Source organism: Theobroma cacao, chromosome 5, assembly GCF_053813885.1.
Source record: "Theobroma cacao isolate CCN51 chromosome 5, ASM5381388v1, whole genome shotgun sequence".
In the NCBI taxonomy this organism is placed as follows: domain Eukaryota; kingdom Viridiplantae; phylum Streptophyta; class Magnoliopsida; order Malvales; family Malvaceae; genus Theobroma; species Theobroma cacao.
In genome coordinates this window covers 11719284-11735708 of record NC_142643.1, presented here as the reverse complement: position 1 = coordinate 11735708, position 16425 = coordinate 11719284, and the positions used below count along the sequence as shown (strand labels likewise).

Genomic DNA, 16425 nt, shown 5'->3' with positions numbered 1-16425 from the left:
TTTTTTACGTGATTATTAAATGTATTTTTTAGCCAAATTCTCTATTTTTTTTTATATGGGTCTTCCTGATCGCCCATCGACCCCGTCCAGGTAAGTAGCTGGATTCTCTGTTTGATCTTGTTGGGATTAAGATTTTTCTAACAAGATTCTGTTTGTATTGCGTTGTAATTAATTGTGTGAGTAAAAAATAAATGAATAAATAAATCCTTACGAAAACTTTGAATGTTTGGAACACTTAGGAGATTTGGGGTACTTAATTAAATAATCACGTAACTGAAAACCAAATTAATTTATAAATGTGCACAGGAATTAATATATTCAACAACAACACAGGACATTTGCTAATTGCTAGTAAAATCATAAATTAGGCAATAGTCATCATATGTAACCACAACCACATGCAGTAGTCCAGTTGTAGTTACAACATACAAATCACAATTACAACACAAACATGCCGATTCACTACAAGAAACAACACACACGTACTGAAACTAATCAGTTTCTTAAGTAGTATATATTAAGCCAAGTAGTTAAGAAAGAGGCTTTGAAACTTGCTCATTTCCTTGCTGGGTAGAGACACCAAAACATTGACCCCATTGTTTTCATCAACATCGGGGAATAGCAAGATAATGTCTTTCCTGTGGAAGACCACAGGGCAACTATACCTAGGCCTTCCCCATGGATAATCCACCTCATCAAATCCTAGTTTCCACCAGGATGAAACCAGGAACTCACCATTCGGGAAACCTTGGTATATCTCTCCCCAGTCTATCGCTGACCTTGCGTACTCATCCGTCATTCTTTTTGCTCCCTCCGACACCATCTCCACCAATCTTGAAAATGGCCATTCCTCTATCTCCTTGCACTTGGCTGTTGCATAAGCAGTTAACACCGCGTTTCCCGTGTATGATCTTGGCAGTGGAGGGATCAGCCTAGGCCTTATGTTTACCGCGTACAGCAATGTGGACTCCCTATCAGCATTATTATTCCTTTCTTGCGTGGTTTCTTCGTCCCATGACAAGGCCTTGCAAAGCCATACAAGCGCCGTCACCACGTTGAATCCCGTAATGCGCGCGTCCTTGTGGGTTCCACCAGACGCTTTGGCCTTCTCCTTGAGGTCGGCAATGTTGCCCGATGTCAGCCGGAAAACCTTGAAGTCTAGGGCTTCGGAAGTTGCATCAAAGACGGGATGGTTAACGTTTGAGTCTAGGAATTTCGCCAGCTCAAGGTGGGGGAAGCTGACACATGGCGGGGATCGAGCGGCTAGGAGTTCACGGTCGTTGCATGGGATGACAGCCAGGGGTTTGTCAGCAGCCAGGGCGCCCAAGTTGTCTAAGAATATTTTGAAGCTTAATCCATCAAAAGTCACATGGTTGGTAAACATGCCCATGGCAAAGCCACCACATCGAAATGAGGTCACCTATCGAGAAACAGACATAAGTGTACACACATATAATAAATTAAAGAAGATGATGATGACCGTAAATTTTAATGAGCCGTATTTACAGTTCAAACCTTTAATTCTTTCCCTTTCAACACTAATACTTGAAATGAAATGTCTGAACGATGTGTCCTCTAGCTAATAGCTAGGCTATATGTCAAGGCTTTCAAACAGTAGTGTTTTTAAGATGTAGAACTGAACTTGGACCGTTTTTCTAAGTAGTGGACCTCTTGGCTTATAAATAAATAAATAAAACTATATCTGTTGTTAATCATAACCAAATTTGTGAGGGCGTAATGACCTTAAAGCCTTTAATTTCTTATTAATTTAAATTTTCATATTAATATTAAACTTGAACTTCCTTGTATACATTAATGTTTGGGCATGTGGTTCCAATATTATTCCATAAGTGTAAACATGTAATAAAAAAGATACTATACTCACACAGTTATTGATATATAGATATATTTTATTTTTAAGCACTAATTTTTATGGTTGATTATAGCTAACAGGAAGTATATATCTGTTGTATTGTTGGGTCCATTTTTCTCCATCATATATGTACAATGTAGGCCCTCATAAAATTTTTATGCTTCTCCCCTTCTCTTTTTCATTTCCTTTTTTTTTTTTTGTCTCATTTCCTTTATCTATATTTTCTTTCGTAAATGATCTAAAACTATATCCAGTTCCCTTTTTTGAATCCTTATTATTATTATTTTACTTCCTTTTTCTATAATTCATAATTATTTTTTATGAATTTTTTTTTACTTTTAAACAGTGATAGACATCGAAAATCAATTATATAAGAAAAGTTTAAAATTTTAATAGAATACACATTAACGTCAATCATTTTTTCTTAAACTCTATGAAATTCAAATAAAGAAAGAGAAAATAGAATGGAGTGCGTATATTTTTTATACTTTTCCTCTTTCCTCTCTTAAGTCAAAGAGCATATTGACAAAACCAGTTCAAACTCTTTTCCTCTCAAGGGGTGAAAGTGAGGATGCAAGTCGTTGGGACGAGAAAACAGAAAATGAAAAAGCAAAAATGAGATAATATAAGGTAAATTGAAATACAAACATCCACCGTCATATCCACTTAATGAAATGGTTAGCAGGTTATATGTGTGTATTTTGGATTGTAAAAGGGGCGTGAATGTGCATTCCTCAAATGAAAGCAATGCAATTAATGCTAGGAGAAAAAACAGAAAGTATTCATTCACTTTAAACGAATGAAAAGAATGCAATTAATAATAGGTGGATAGATGATAGCTGCAAAGAAACCACAAAACTTTATCTTCTAACTTTAAACACATACGTATATGCACATATAAGTGAGAAACCACTCAACTCATAAAAACAAAAAAATATATAAAGTTAATGGGTGAAAGAGATAAGAATAGGCCATGAACTTTAACTCTAAAATCATTATAGAAGAGGAACTTTTTGAGATGAAAGGTTAATCAAGCCGTTTTAGACTCTCGCAAATTAAAAGGTTTTATAATTGTCAAAAAAAAAATTAATGAGATTATGTTTGGTGGAAGCAAGAGCATTACAAAATTTGTTTTCTTAATAATTACCTGGACAATGCAGAGAGGTTGATCATCTTGTTCCAGGTTATCCATCCTCTTGAGAATCAGTTGCCCAAAAGCTGGATTTGGATAAACTAACTCTCCAAGACTATCCATTGTATACTCACTGGAGGCCACCGCAAAACCGATGCCAGCTGCATTACAGTCAATCTCTAATCGACCAGTTTCAGGATTCGACCTCAATCTTCCAGCCAGGAAATCGTATGGCACTAGCAATCTGGCTAATGTGCTTTTCAGCTTCTCAGCCACGAGGTGAGGAGGAAAATCTTTGTGGGACGGAAAGAAATGGACGGTCTCGACAGGAAAATTGAGCACTTTGTCTATGTTTGATAAGAACATGGATTTTCTCTCAGTTTGCTGGGACGGAAAAACGAGAGAAACGTTTTGGATAGTGATCTTGAGGTCTTGGAGAAGAGATGGAGGTTCTACGCAGATGGTACCCATGCCTGCTCTTCTCGGGTTGTCAAAGATCTGCTTAATTCATGACTCTGTTCGTGAAGGGCATGCTTATATTACATATATATAGCGAGGCATGCAAATTCGACTATATGTAGTCGTGTAGTAAAGAGAGGAGGTTAAAAAATATACAGCCCAAGCCGACGCCGAAACCTACTATACTTATAGTATATGTCTCACTTTGTTTATCTCTGTTTTTCATTTCTTTTACATAGGAATACTCAATTGGGTTTTTGTTTGCAATCAGATTTAACCCTCTTCCTCTCCCCTTTTGATAAATGATGAATCAACACCTTCAATCCAAGGTTTAAGTCTAACTGGGGGGGGTGGGGAGCTGGCAGAGTCCTAGCGGTCCCCCTCCTCCCTCTCGGCCCCACACACCTAAACTTTTTAAAATCCTCATACAGACGGTGCTTTCTCCCCTAAAAGAAAGGGGAAATTATGTCGTGGCCCCTAAAACGACATAATTTGAGCCCTTTCTAAAATTTGTAGAGTTTATTTTGAAAAAACAAGGATACTTGATTAAATTAAAAATCCAAAGAAACAGTGCATGAAGGTATCACCAACACAATAAAAAAAAATTAAAACAACAAACAATCTGACTAAAAACTAACATCATATGCAAAATTTGTTGTGCACTAGTTAGTTATCAGCCAATCGGTTTGCAACTGGAGAGATTTGTTGAATTTCCCAACTCCCTAACTGGATTTTTACACTTTCAATATGTAAAAAAATTTTCCTCAGCTTCCATGGAGCAGAATGAAAATTTAAAACTCATTTAACCACCGCATTTTGTAGAATTACTTTCAATCAATAAACAATGAAAGTTTGTCCATTTAGAAACAGTAAATATAACAAAAGTTTCTCTAGTAGCAAGTAATTCAACAAAATGGAATCACCAATACCAATTATTAACTTATTAACTATTTTGTAGATTAATAAACAATTCCAATCCCTAAACAATCAAATTTGTAGATTAATGTAACAAAAACACTACTTTTGTTTTAAATCTAATTATTAACTTAATTGTCTGTAACTTTTTTAAGCATGACTAGACGTGGTCTTTAATCCTTACATAATTTGTTAGTTCCTTAAATTAAGAGTTTTTCCTTTCAATCAATCAAATAAGCACACTATTATATAGTAATTATCGTCTCAATCACTCTCTTTCTATGTTAATAATAGAAAATCCAATTAAAGAAATTCAAAGAATTAAATATGTACGCAAAATCTATTGTGTACTTAACTTATCTTAATTTGTTTCTTGTTTTAAATTACCACAGTTCTTTTAAGGTTTTAAATGGCTCTGCCTTTTTTAGTTAGTAGTTAGATTTTGATGTTGTTCTTTTTTTCCTTTCTTTATACGTTAAGACCTGAACTTTTTATTCAACCCCTTCTATATCAAATATGAATTATAATTTATGATTTTTTATTCAATATTAAAAAAATTATACATTGTACAATATTTATACTATCATTGTGTTTAAACTTTGGTGTCTTATATACTATTTTTACTTTTTTCTTAATTAAAAGAGCATAGAAAAGGATCCATCACAGTTTTTACCCCCGCGAGACTTGACCTGATAAACCAATTGTAATAGGATGAAAGAAGTGAGTGAAAAAATGAGTTGTATATCAACATGCAATGCCCAAAGTCAGAAGATTACATTTTTACAGTTGTTAATTATTGGGAGGGTGGACCTCGTGATTCATGAGAGTCACCTCTTTTATGGTGAAGGTAGATGAAATGTGCAGTTAATTAAGAGGTAGTTGAGAGTATGTTGGTGCACTAAATGAAAGAAAGGGACATAAACAAGGGTTGTTGAGTTGATTAAGAAAGAACTGTACGGCATATAGAGAAGGTCGTGATTAGAAATCAATGCCAATTGTATGTGCGGTGGGCTATTGATGGTGTTGGATACAGTAAACTACCAAAGTTAGTAGGTAATTACCGAAAGCATAAATGAGTGTCAAAATTACATTTTTTTTATATATGTCAATATATTTCAGGTTTTGTTCCGAGCACTTAATTCAATTTTTGGTGTATATTTCTCCCTCTTTTAAAGAATTGACCGGGTTTAAATCCTCTCATCACCCTATACTCAAAAAAAAAAAATCTATAAGATAATTCTAAACTATATAAAGAGAGATATATAGCCCACTCTCATTTTATAAACATTACCCTTTCTTCAAAGTTTGAACATTCAAATTCAAATATCTAAATTTTAGCCACTAAGTTTATTTTGGTGATATAGAGTATGAAAATTGCATAAAATTGGAGTAAATATTATCTTTAAAATGAAGAAGTTAGAGCCCTTACAGTTAATTTCGCATGAAAAAGGAAACAAAAGCAATGCAAGTGAAAAAAAACAACAAACAAAAGAAAAAATTGGGTAATTAGTAACAACCAACAATTAAAGTGATAGAAGTCATTGTGGACAAAGCTTGCTGGAGTTGTACTTCGCATATATGAAGAGAAAGTTTGCGTTGTAGGAGAAATCCTGATCTAATCAGGTCAGCAAAGGGTATTAACCACCTTCTCATTTAATATGACATCCGCCTTCTGTTCCACAGTGTCAGAAACTATTGACTTTCTAAAAGCAATCATGACAATATTCTTTTAAAGCTTCGAAAGGTTGTTATACTATTGAAATTAAAATAATTTTTTATTTTTTTATTATATTTAATTAAATTTTAATATGTATTCAAACATTTAATTTATTATATGGTGCATAATTTCTTTACTTAAAGAGCATGATCTGAATACTCCTTCTCTCAATTATAAAAAAGATAAATTTTAATATTTTTATTTTGATTTAAATAAATCTTTATAACTAATATCATTAATCAAAGCACCACTTATCATTTTTATGACAGATGATGTTGACGTAATATTAATATGGAGGGTGAAAATGTTATATGACTAAGTCATCATACACATCAACATGTTACGTCATCATCCACTATGATATATTAATATGTCACATTAACACCATATAATATAAAATAATAAATAATATTTTGAGCAACATCAATTAGTCAAGAGTTAACCTTAAGAGCCTATTTGGTACAATTTAAAAATATAAAAATTTAATTAAATGTAATAAAAAAATAAAAACGTATTATTTTTTGCATTTTTTTTCTCTACCTACTCATTTGCCTCTCTCTTATCTCTCTAAGTTTCCTCCACCATCAAAGGACAACAACACCTATGCCTCTATGAGCAGATCTAGTGCCTCACTATCAGATCCAATTGAAGAAGCGCCAGATCCAATCATGCGAAACACCAACCTAGATCTTCACAGTCAAATTTGGCACTCAATAGTGATCGATGGACCGATCAAAAAATTATTAAAGTTTTAATTATAAATTATTCAAAAAATTAATATTTTAAATTGAAATAAATTATATTTATAATTATAAATTATTAATATTTTAAAAATAAAGAATAAAATAATCAAATAAACTAATCATATTAATGTTTTAATTATGAATTATTAATATTTTAAATAAATTATAAATACTATTTGCCCAATTACTTGGCTTCCGCCCATCAAGAGATCCACCTAACTCTATTTCCATTCTCGGTTTCTATATTTTTTTTTATAGCAATCATATATCACATCATATCATGGTACTATTTCCAAGAAGAAACTCATCAATTCGATTGGTGTGGTCTGAGATTCTGCGTTTTCTGATTAATTACTCGGCTCTCTTTAGTGCAATTATTTACATCAAACTGTTTAAAGCTTGTTAGCCCTGCTCCTTGTAAATGCTCTTTGGTGCCTCTTCCCCTTACCGTTTCTTTGTTTTTTTTTTTTTTTCCCTTTTTTGCTGAGCACCGGAGCCTGGAGGGATAGCCAATTTCAGTTCTTTGAGCTAGAAAGAAAACAAAGAAAAAAATGCTTCCATTATTGGTTCAAATGAAGAGCTGTTGACTCTGTGAACGGGCTGCACTTGTATTCAAACTCATTAATTTGATTTTTTTTTTTTGGCTTTCAACAAGAGATGGGGAATGATTCTTGACCTATATACAGTAGTTGATCAAAGCACAATGGTACTGTATATGTATAGAAAGTATCTTTAAGGCTCCAAGTAATGTTTTTTATTATTTGAACAAGTTGATGAAAATATTTTTAGTTGTTTGGATAATTCTGCAAAAAATAATTTTCATCATGATCTATGTTGAATAATTTTCTACTATAACAAGATAAAAATATTAGCATTCATCAATTATACAATATATCCAAAACATTTTTTTTCAATATTAAAAATATTTTATATAAATAATATTTATTTTTTGATATATTTATTTTTTATCATATTATTATATTATTAATTTTAAAAAAAACTACCTAATTTTATTACTAAGTATCAAAGTCAATTGATTTTGAATTTAATTAATACAATTGCAAAATAAATAAAATATAAAATTAACGTCACATGCAATCAGCCCAAAATTGGAGACTTTTGGACAGTAAATCTAAATCTTGGTGCGCCTACGGCAAGCAGAAACCAGCTGCAATAAAAATACGTGCTGTCCAAATATACCCAGTCTCCTCTGTATGTGCGGACAGCATGTTCACTTGTCCTTATAAGACAACATTCTGCCTGCCCACAAAGAGCACCTATCCAACTCAGCAATGGTCCAAAAACAACCGCCTTATCCAAAAACAGCCACGTTATGCGGATAGAATTAACCGTATCAAAATCAGCCTTTTAGAATTTCAAGCAAGGATAAATCTTAGCAACGAATTCTTGTAGACAACAAACTCCTCCCAGCCTTAGAATTCTAGCTTGGTCGGTTACTAAGTGCACCAATTTCACATTTGTTACCGTACCATGGTTCCTTAGCATAAATCCAAGATAAACTCAGCTTCCATCATTTGAATCCTCTAAACTAATATTTATTGTTGAGTCCATAAATTGTACAAGCTGATGCCAATTCCATCCTTAGCTAACTTGTCCGCATCTCCATTAGCTTCATTGTAAACGTGTGTTGCATTCCACTGCTTAATCTTTTTTTTGCAAAGACTCCATGCTAACCACCAAATCTTTAATTCTCCAAGGCACATCCTTTGAATTATTAATCTAGTAAACTGCATTCATTGAATCACTTTCAATCCATAATTTGTAACGGTTATAATATGAACTTTTACAAAAAATGTGAAAAACTTCTCTAATAGCCATCAATTTTGCCTTGTTTGAGTCTGTAAGGCCTAGTGACTTAGAAAACCTTATGCTAATTGTGCCATAACTATCTCTTAGTATTCCTCCAATTGCAGCGTCACCTGATCCTCTTGATGAAGCACCATCCACATTAAATTTCAACCATCCGTTTGATGGAGCTATCTATTTGATATCTCGTCTTGATCCATTTTGTCCTTCTTTTCACATTGTTGGGATTACAATAAACATCCTTAGTTGTATATGGCAAATCAGGCCACTTCGTTTTAACCCATACAACAACTCTCAATTTAATGATTTCATATAATTGAATTACATCCCACACTTTCCCATTAAAAGTTATGTTATTACAGAATTTCCACAATGACCAAGTAATAGCGTAGAATGCAATTAACCATACATTAAATTGATCACTATAAGGAGACATAGATTGCCATACCAGAAAAGCAACTGAGGATCTAATGATATTACCCAATTCACATTCCATTCTGTGCACCACATGCACCAAAGCTTCCAGGATTCTGATAGCTTTACCCTGGTTTTGAAATGAAAAAATTGATTGATCTAAATATGCTTTGTAAATGATAGAAAATTTTTTCGTACTTGAAGAAAATCTTCAAGAGTTTTGAAGTTGATCTTGTAAAGAAAAATGTTTTATTTCAAATTCAAACTCAAATTGCCAGCCTCAAGAAGCCACTTTTCAAGAATGAAGAATCGATTCAAATCAAACAGAAAGCAAAATTCCTTATTCTCTGCACAAGAAGAATTGACACATGAGAGGAGAGGAATCGATTCTAGAGTTATAGAAGATTAACAAAGAGGAAGTCTAACGGCCTTGAAATAATCTCTCTTAAAGGCAAAGTCAACTCCAAGCCAAGAAGTCAACATGCTAATTTTGAAGATTAAAGAACCAACTTCTGGAGAAGAAGAATCGATTCTTGGAGCACTAAAGACAAAATTTAGAACTTGGAGATTAAGAAAGGGAAAGGACATATGGATAAAGCCAAAAATCCAGCATGCTAATTTGGAAGATCAAAGAACTAACTTTTGGAGAAGAATTGATTTTTAGAGACCAAAGACAAAATTTTGAAACTTGGAGATCAGGAAAGATAGAGGACATATGGGTAAGATTGGAGCGAAAAAGTTCAAATTTGAAATTCAAAATTGACGCTAGACTATAGAAAAGAATAGACACCTTGGGAATGAAGAATCGATTTTTGGGAAACAAAAAGTTACGGCCTTTGGGAATGAGATGAATAACCGACACTTCAAGGATAAAACATCGATTTTGTCTACTTCCAGACTAAAGAAAGAATCAATACTAAAAATGGAAAAATTGACTCTTCAAGTACAACAGAAAAAATCGAGTTGGCCTGCAATGCTTTGATCCAAATTTACCCCAACAGGTAAATTCCCTCAATGCTTATAAATACAAGAAAGAGAGAGAAGAAGAGTAGAAAAGAAGAGAAAAACCCTTCCTTTAGAGAAAGGTGTTGAAATAAGAGAAAAGCTCCAAGATCCTTTCTTTAGATAAAGAGTGAACAAATCATTCTTTTCTTCACCTCTGAACTTTCTGAGTAGAGATATCCTTTCATCGGTTTATATATCTCAAAAAGTTTTCATCTTTTTGTACCTAAATAGCTCATCAGCATTGTTAAAGGTAAAAAGCTGAAACTTTTATAATCCATTAATTTTTTTGGTCATGCCTCTAAACAAAAGGTAGTGTAAAGGTTATAACTCCTTGAAAAGGTAGTACTGAAGATTATACCTCCTCTGAAAAGGTAATGAAGGTTATACCTCTTTTGGAAAAGGTAGTATTAGTTATACCCCTAAGCAAAAGGTATTGAGGTTATGGTTGCTCTTTTTGAAATGGTAGTCTAGCAGTTATGCTTGTTCCTCTTGAAATGAAGTGTTTATGTCAAGGTTATGCTTGCTCCTTGAAAGACAGTTCATAGTGGATTTAAATTCCTTGTGATATCAAGGGAGAGGATGTAAGCACTGAAGGCCGAACCTTTATAAGATGTGGCTGAGTCTCTTTATTTTCTGCACTTTATTTATTTATCTCATACTCTGTTTTTATTACTTTTCTCTTTAAGCTTCTGCATTAGATTCGAATCAATAAAGGGGAATTTTTATTTGGTAACCAATTCAACACCCCTATCGGTTCTCTACTTTAAGCTTATTTCATCTAACAAATTCATCACATGTGAAAAAAAGATGTTTAACTGTTTCTTGTTTTTTTATATAAAGAACGCACAAAATTTTATCAACACCAATCAGACTTTTTTTATCTAGTTTTTTTTTTCACTATTACCTTCCTCCACATTAATTGTTACACAACCCATCCATATCCTTTCCACAACTCATTATTATCCCCATATGATTTAAGGATTTTTTGGCAAAAGGATTTGGATGTGTATGTTCCAGTCTGTGAGACCTCGACCTCTATAAGCTCATAACTAGGCATAGATGCAATAACACAGGTTAGGGGTAGTTTCGTCATTTTCTTAGTAAGCCACTAAAAGTAAGTTTTTAAACAATATTATGGCCTAAGTAGGCCTAAGGCATAAATGAATGATGAAATACGAGTAAAATGGTGAAGGAAATAAAAATAATGATGATTCTCGACGTAGAGGCAAAATGGTCATTTTTCATCTTGGGTCAAAATTATAAGTTTTCGTAAACCGGAGTATTTTTAGACCCTTGTGGACCTGACCTCAGTGTCAAAAGAGTAAAAAGATTGCACAAAGGATTGGAGAAGAATAAGCTAACTTGCTAAGGGCATTTTCGTAATTTAAGTGAAGTTGGATAAGCTTGAGCTATAAATATCAGCTTCTAGCAGCTTCTTTTCGCATTTCCAGTAACTTCTTCTTCTCTTTCCTTCTTCCCTTTCATGTTTCTTCATCCTCCATGGAAGCTTGATATGAAACCTCCATAACCTCTCTTGAAATAGCTTAAATTTTCAAGTTTTTGTGCACTTTTGCATAGAACCCTTATACTCTTTCACTCTCTCACTTCAAAACCCTTGATAAATCTTACTTCTATACTTTCTCTCACTAGCTAGGCATTTAGAGAGAGAAAGAAGGAGCTGGAATAAGGGCATGAAAGTTTTTAGAAAGAATTTCAATTGTAAAGCTACCAGGGTGAGTAGTGAATTAGAATTTGATTTTTTTAGTGTTGAAAATGATTAGTACTTAGACTTGTGAATGTCTAGTAGTTTAGGTTGTTCATTCGTTTTAGAGTGATTAGGATAGTGAAAATAGATAGCCACATAGATGGCAATTGGAAGCTCGTTAAGGGATAGCTTTTAGAATTTATAAGTATTGGAATTGATTTAATTGTGATGTTAAGGTGATGATAGGTTCCAACAAAGCCCCACTGTCCCATTTGGACTACTAGGGAAGTTACAGTTGACTAAAGGCTCAACAAAATACTAGTGAGTGAACTTGCATTAAAAAGGTTTTGGGATGTGCATACAAGTATGTTTGATTGAATCCCTAAAGCATTTTATTTGTTTTATCTTCAAAACTCGTTCGGGAACAAGCCCTTGATAAATTGTCTATATGTTGTGATATGTGGCTGTTATGGATTCATGTACTACTACATTATGTTGGTATATATATAAATATATGTTGTGCATTGATAGCTGGCATTGTGTGATGATCATAACCGTGCGTGTGCACGATGTGGGGGAATGCACATGCCAGTGATGACAGTGGTGAGGGAGATGGATAGTGATAGTGCCCATGTGCACGATGTGGGGGGATGCACACGATGGCACTAATTGTGCACGATGTGGGGGGATGCACATGATGACTCTGGCTATGTGCACGATGTGGGGGGATTGGTATTGGTGTTTATCTATGTATATATATGTATATATATGTTTATGAAATAAAAGTTCATGAATATGGTATATGGTTGTAATGCATGCGAAAATTTAGCATGTTGAACTTTGGGAAATTTTAAGTGTTTTATGTTGATTTTGTCATTTCAGTAGGATGACCTTTTTCTTGAGAGAATGGAAACTTTTCTTTGGTGCCTTGTTTCTCGCTGCAGCGAAATGATTCTCGCTGCAGTGAGAAACTCTCGAGTTTGAGGGGTTTGTCTGACCTAGTTCTCGCTGCAGCGAGAAATTCGTTGGAGCCTCTCACTGCAGCGAGAAACTTTTTGTTTTGGCCATTTGATTCCCACTGCAGCGAGAAACTTTCTGTCCGGTATACTATCTTGCTGATTCTTGCCATATTTTTTCATTTCATTTACACCATAGTTGATCATGGACTCCCAACATTTAAAGGTTTATTTAATTAAGTTTGAAATGAGGAATTTTAGAGAGAAACCCTCGACCAGTTGAGAAACCCTCATCCAGCTAATACCTTGAGCTAAATTTCGCTGCAGCGAGAATGCATTTTCGCTGTAACGAGGACCCATCGTTTCATTTGATTTGCTTGTATATCACTGAAGCTCTCATTATTCAAATTCTTTGTTATGTATGGAATCATTACTATCAAGTGATTAATCATTTAAGGGTTTAACGAGGGGTTTTAATAAGAATGAAACTAAATTGCATTGTTTTGAAAATAAATGCATCATGATTTCTTTAAACTTTCCCTCTTGTTTGCTTGTTCTCTTTTTATGTTCACTCACTGGGTTTATACTCATCGTTTTCAACTTCATGTTTTTTAGATCAGAAGGCAGTCGATAACTAGGTTAAGGTATCCTCGTAAATTCATCTCTTTGGTAGGTATCTCGGCATTCAATAGTTGTACGTCGCCCAGGTCTCTCCGTTGGAAGTCGAGTACTCTTTTGTTGTGTATAGACAAACCAATGTAAATTATTAAAATATATGTTTAGACAATAAATGTACATTTTGATTGGTATGTCACTATAAGTTGGCAATGCTTAGTATTATTTTGATTCAAAGTTATGAAATGTGACTTAGCAACTTTTGATGGAATGATGAACAAGTCATATGAATAGGCTTGCTTGGGCTTAGTGGACTACGTCCATTGGGCCCATGCGCCGATCATGGCCCGGAATTTGGGTCGTGACACAATCATGGTGGTTTTCCAAATTACTTTATCTTGCAAGCTTACATTGATTGTATGCTGCCTTAAATGACTCCATAAACTCATCCATTGTTGAAATTTCCAACCAAATAATTGTTATTGTAACTTTATTTTCCAATACCACTTATGATCTATCCATTCCTTAAACTTACACAATTTGCCTTTCTTGTTGACAGCTAATGTAAAAAGTCATGGAAAGTCATTTTGCAACATCATTCCATCAAGCCATTGATCTTACCAAAAGTTAATTAATTTTCCACTCCCAACTACAACACCAAATTAGAAGATACTTGAGGGAAAAACTTATTAGTAGGCACAATAGGAGAAATAATGTGTTTCCAAGTATTAGAGCATTTACGGGTAACTTCAGCATTAGGTTAAAGGGCACTAGGATCATAATCGTTCTTCGCTATCATGACTTCTCTCCATAATCTCTCTCTCTCATTACCAAACCTTAACAACCATTTATTTAGTAGTGCTCTATTTTTAATCTCTAGGTCAACAATCCAAAGACCACCGCGGTCCTTGAAATTACAAACAGTGTCCCACTTAACAAAATGAACTCCTCTATTCTATTTTCTGCCAACCCATAGAAACCTTCTTTCAATTCTCTCCAGTTCTTTTTGAATTTCGTTGGGCATTTTAAATATAGACAGGTAGTAAATCGATAACTTGTTTAGAGCTAAATTAATTAGTGTAATTCTACGACCCATACTCAATAATTTTGATTTCCAACCTTTTAGCCTAGCTTCAAATTTTTCAACAACAGGTTTCCAAACTTTCAACGACGGCTGACTAGCATCCAACGGGAGACCTAAATATGTGGATGGTAATACACCCACCTGACAATGAATTTTGGCAACCCATTCATTAATAACAGTCGAATGAACACTAAATACAATTAAACTACTTTTTTTAAAGTTAATTTTCAAACCTGAAACAATCTAAAAGCATTGCAATACTATTTTCTTATTCTATAAATACTCCAAATCCACTGGAAAAAATAATAAGGTGCCATCATCATATTGTAAATGTGTAATATTCATAACTCTATCTCTTTGAGAAATACCATTACATATGCTAATTGCTTTAGTTTTCTTCATCAAACAACTAAATACTTCTACCACCATATTGAACAAGAATGGGGATAGTGGACATCTCTACCTTAGCCCTCTTTTTATTTGTATTGGTTTGGTAGGAGACCCATTAACAAGAATCGCCAATGATGCAGTTCAGACACATTCCATTAACCGCTTCCTCCATTTTTTACCAAATCCCATTAATTCCATGCTGAAATCCAAGAATCCCCAGTTAACATTATTATAAACTAGTTCAAAGTTTACTTTGAATAACGATTTCCCTTTTTTACTTTATCTCATAGCATCTACCAACTCATTAGCTAACAATACACAGTTTAATATCTGCCTTCCTTTTACAAACGTGAATTGATGTTCCCCAACAATAGTACTAATAATTTTTTTCAACTTATTCACAAGCAACTTGGAAATGATTTTATAAACACTTCCCATTAGATTGATTGGCCTATACTCTCCCCCTATGGTTGGATTTTTCTTTTTAGGGATTAGGGTTGTAAAACTCTCATTTACACCATGACCCAACCTTCCTTTAAGATAAAAATCAGCAACAAACCTCATTAAATCACCTTTCACCATTGGCCATGTCATCTTAACGAAGTTCATATTATAACCATTAAGTCCAAGAGCTCTATCCCCTTCACAATCACAAATCACTGCTCAAACTTCATGCTATGAAAGGGTTTCTCCAATTCCAACACTACCTCAAGATTCAGCTTTCAAATGTGATAATTCAAATCTACAAGTTGGAAAGTTTTCCTCTCATTATATAATTTGGAGAAATGTTTAGGTTCCTCTTTTTTAATTTTATTGGGCTTATCAACAATCTGATCATTCGCCATGATACTAACCATTTGATTACATCTTTTTTTATTAGAGGTTATTGCATGAAACTACTTAGTGTTTCTATCACCCTCACTCACCTATTGACTTCGAGAATGCTATTTTCATTTTTTTCTTCAATTATATAAAGAAACTCCATAATTCTGCACATTTATTCATCACCACATTTCTCTTATCAAACCTCCCCTCCGTACTTTGCCATTCAATATCCAGATCATGAAGTTCGACCTGCAACTCTTCCATTTTGTGACTCATCGTGCTATATTTGATTTTGTGCCATTCACAAATTACTGGTCTCAAATTTTTAAGTCCTTTCCACATCGCAGGACTTTTCTTATTTTTGATTGGGGATGTTTGCCACTTACCTAAGATGAATAACTGACATTTTTCCATGGTTTGTGTATTTGCATGATTTTCTATTGATTATTGATTGTGGTATGATCTTGTACAAAATTTATAATTGTGTTGTGATTGGCTCTAGTTTTAGAGTGCGGGTAAGAATACTACAAGGTTAAGTTGGGCATTGTACCACTTTTCCCCTTTTTATGAGTGCTAGTGTGGGGGTAAAAATGCCATAGGGTTAATTTGCATATTGTACAACTTTTCCTCTTTTTATGGATCCCGGTGTGGGAGTAAGAATACGATAGGGTTAAGTTGGGCTATAACACCCCGTATCCTCATAAAGAAGCCAATACGACCTTATCGATAGGACAAGGGTCAATTGAAGCTAAATTAAGTGTGAAA

General features: G+C 33.9%; 1 protein-coding gene across 1 annotated transcript; it reads right to left on the bottom strand.

Annotated features, from left to right (window-relative positions):
- Positions 1–337: 337 nt before the first annotated feature.
- GLC (HXXXD-type acyl-transferase family protein) lies at positions 338–3761 on the bottom strand. The gene is made up of 2 exons (XM_007028015.3): positions 3021–3761; positions 338–1420 (listed from the first exon to the last, which is right to left on the bottom strand). Exons 1-2 carry the CDS (start codon positions 3474–3476, stop codon positions 518–520), a joined length of 1359 nt encoding a protein of 452 aa, XP_007028077.3. The 5' UTR covers positions 3477–3761; the 3' UTR covers positions 338–517.
- Positions 3762–16425: the final 12664 nt, after the last annotated feature.

Bases quoted from the DNA above. Each gene is read 5' to 3' on its own strand.
- GLC (XM_007028015.3), bottom strand. From the start codon at position 3,476: ATGGGTACCATCTGCGTAGAACCTCCATCTCTTCTCCAAGACCTCAAG. The intron at 1,421-3,020 runs GTAATTATTAAG...GTTTCTCGATAG, and splicing joins AACCTCTCTGCATTGTCCAG to GTGACCTCATTTCGATGTGG.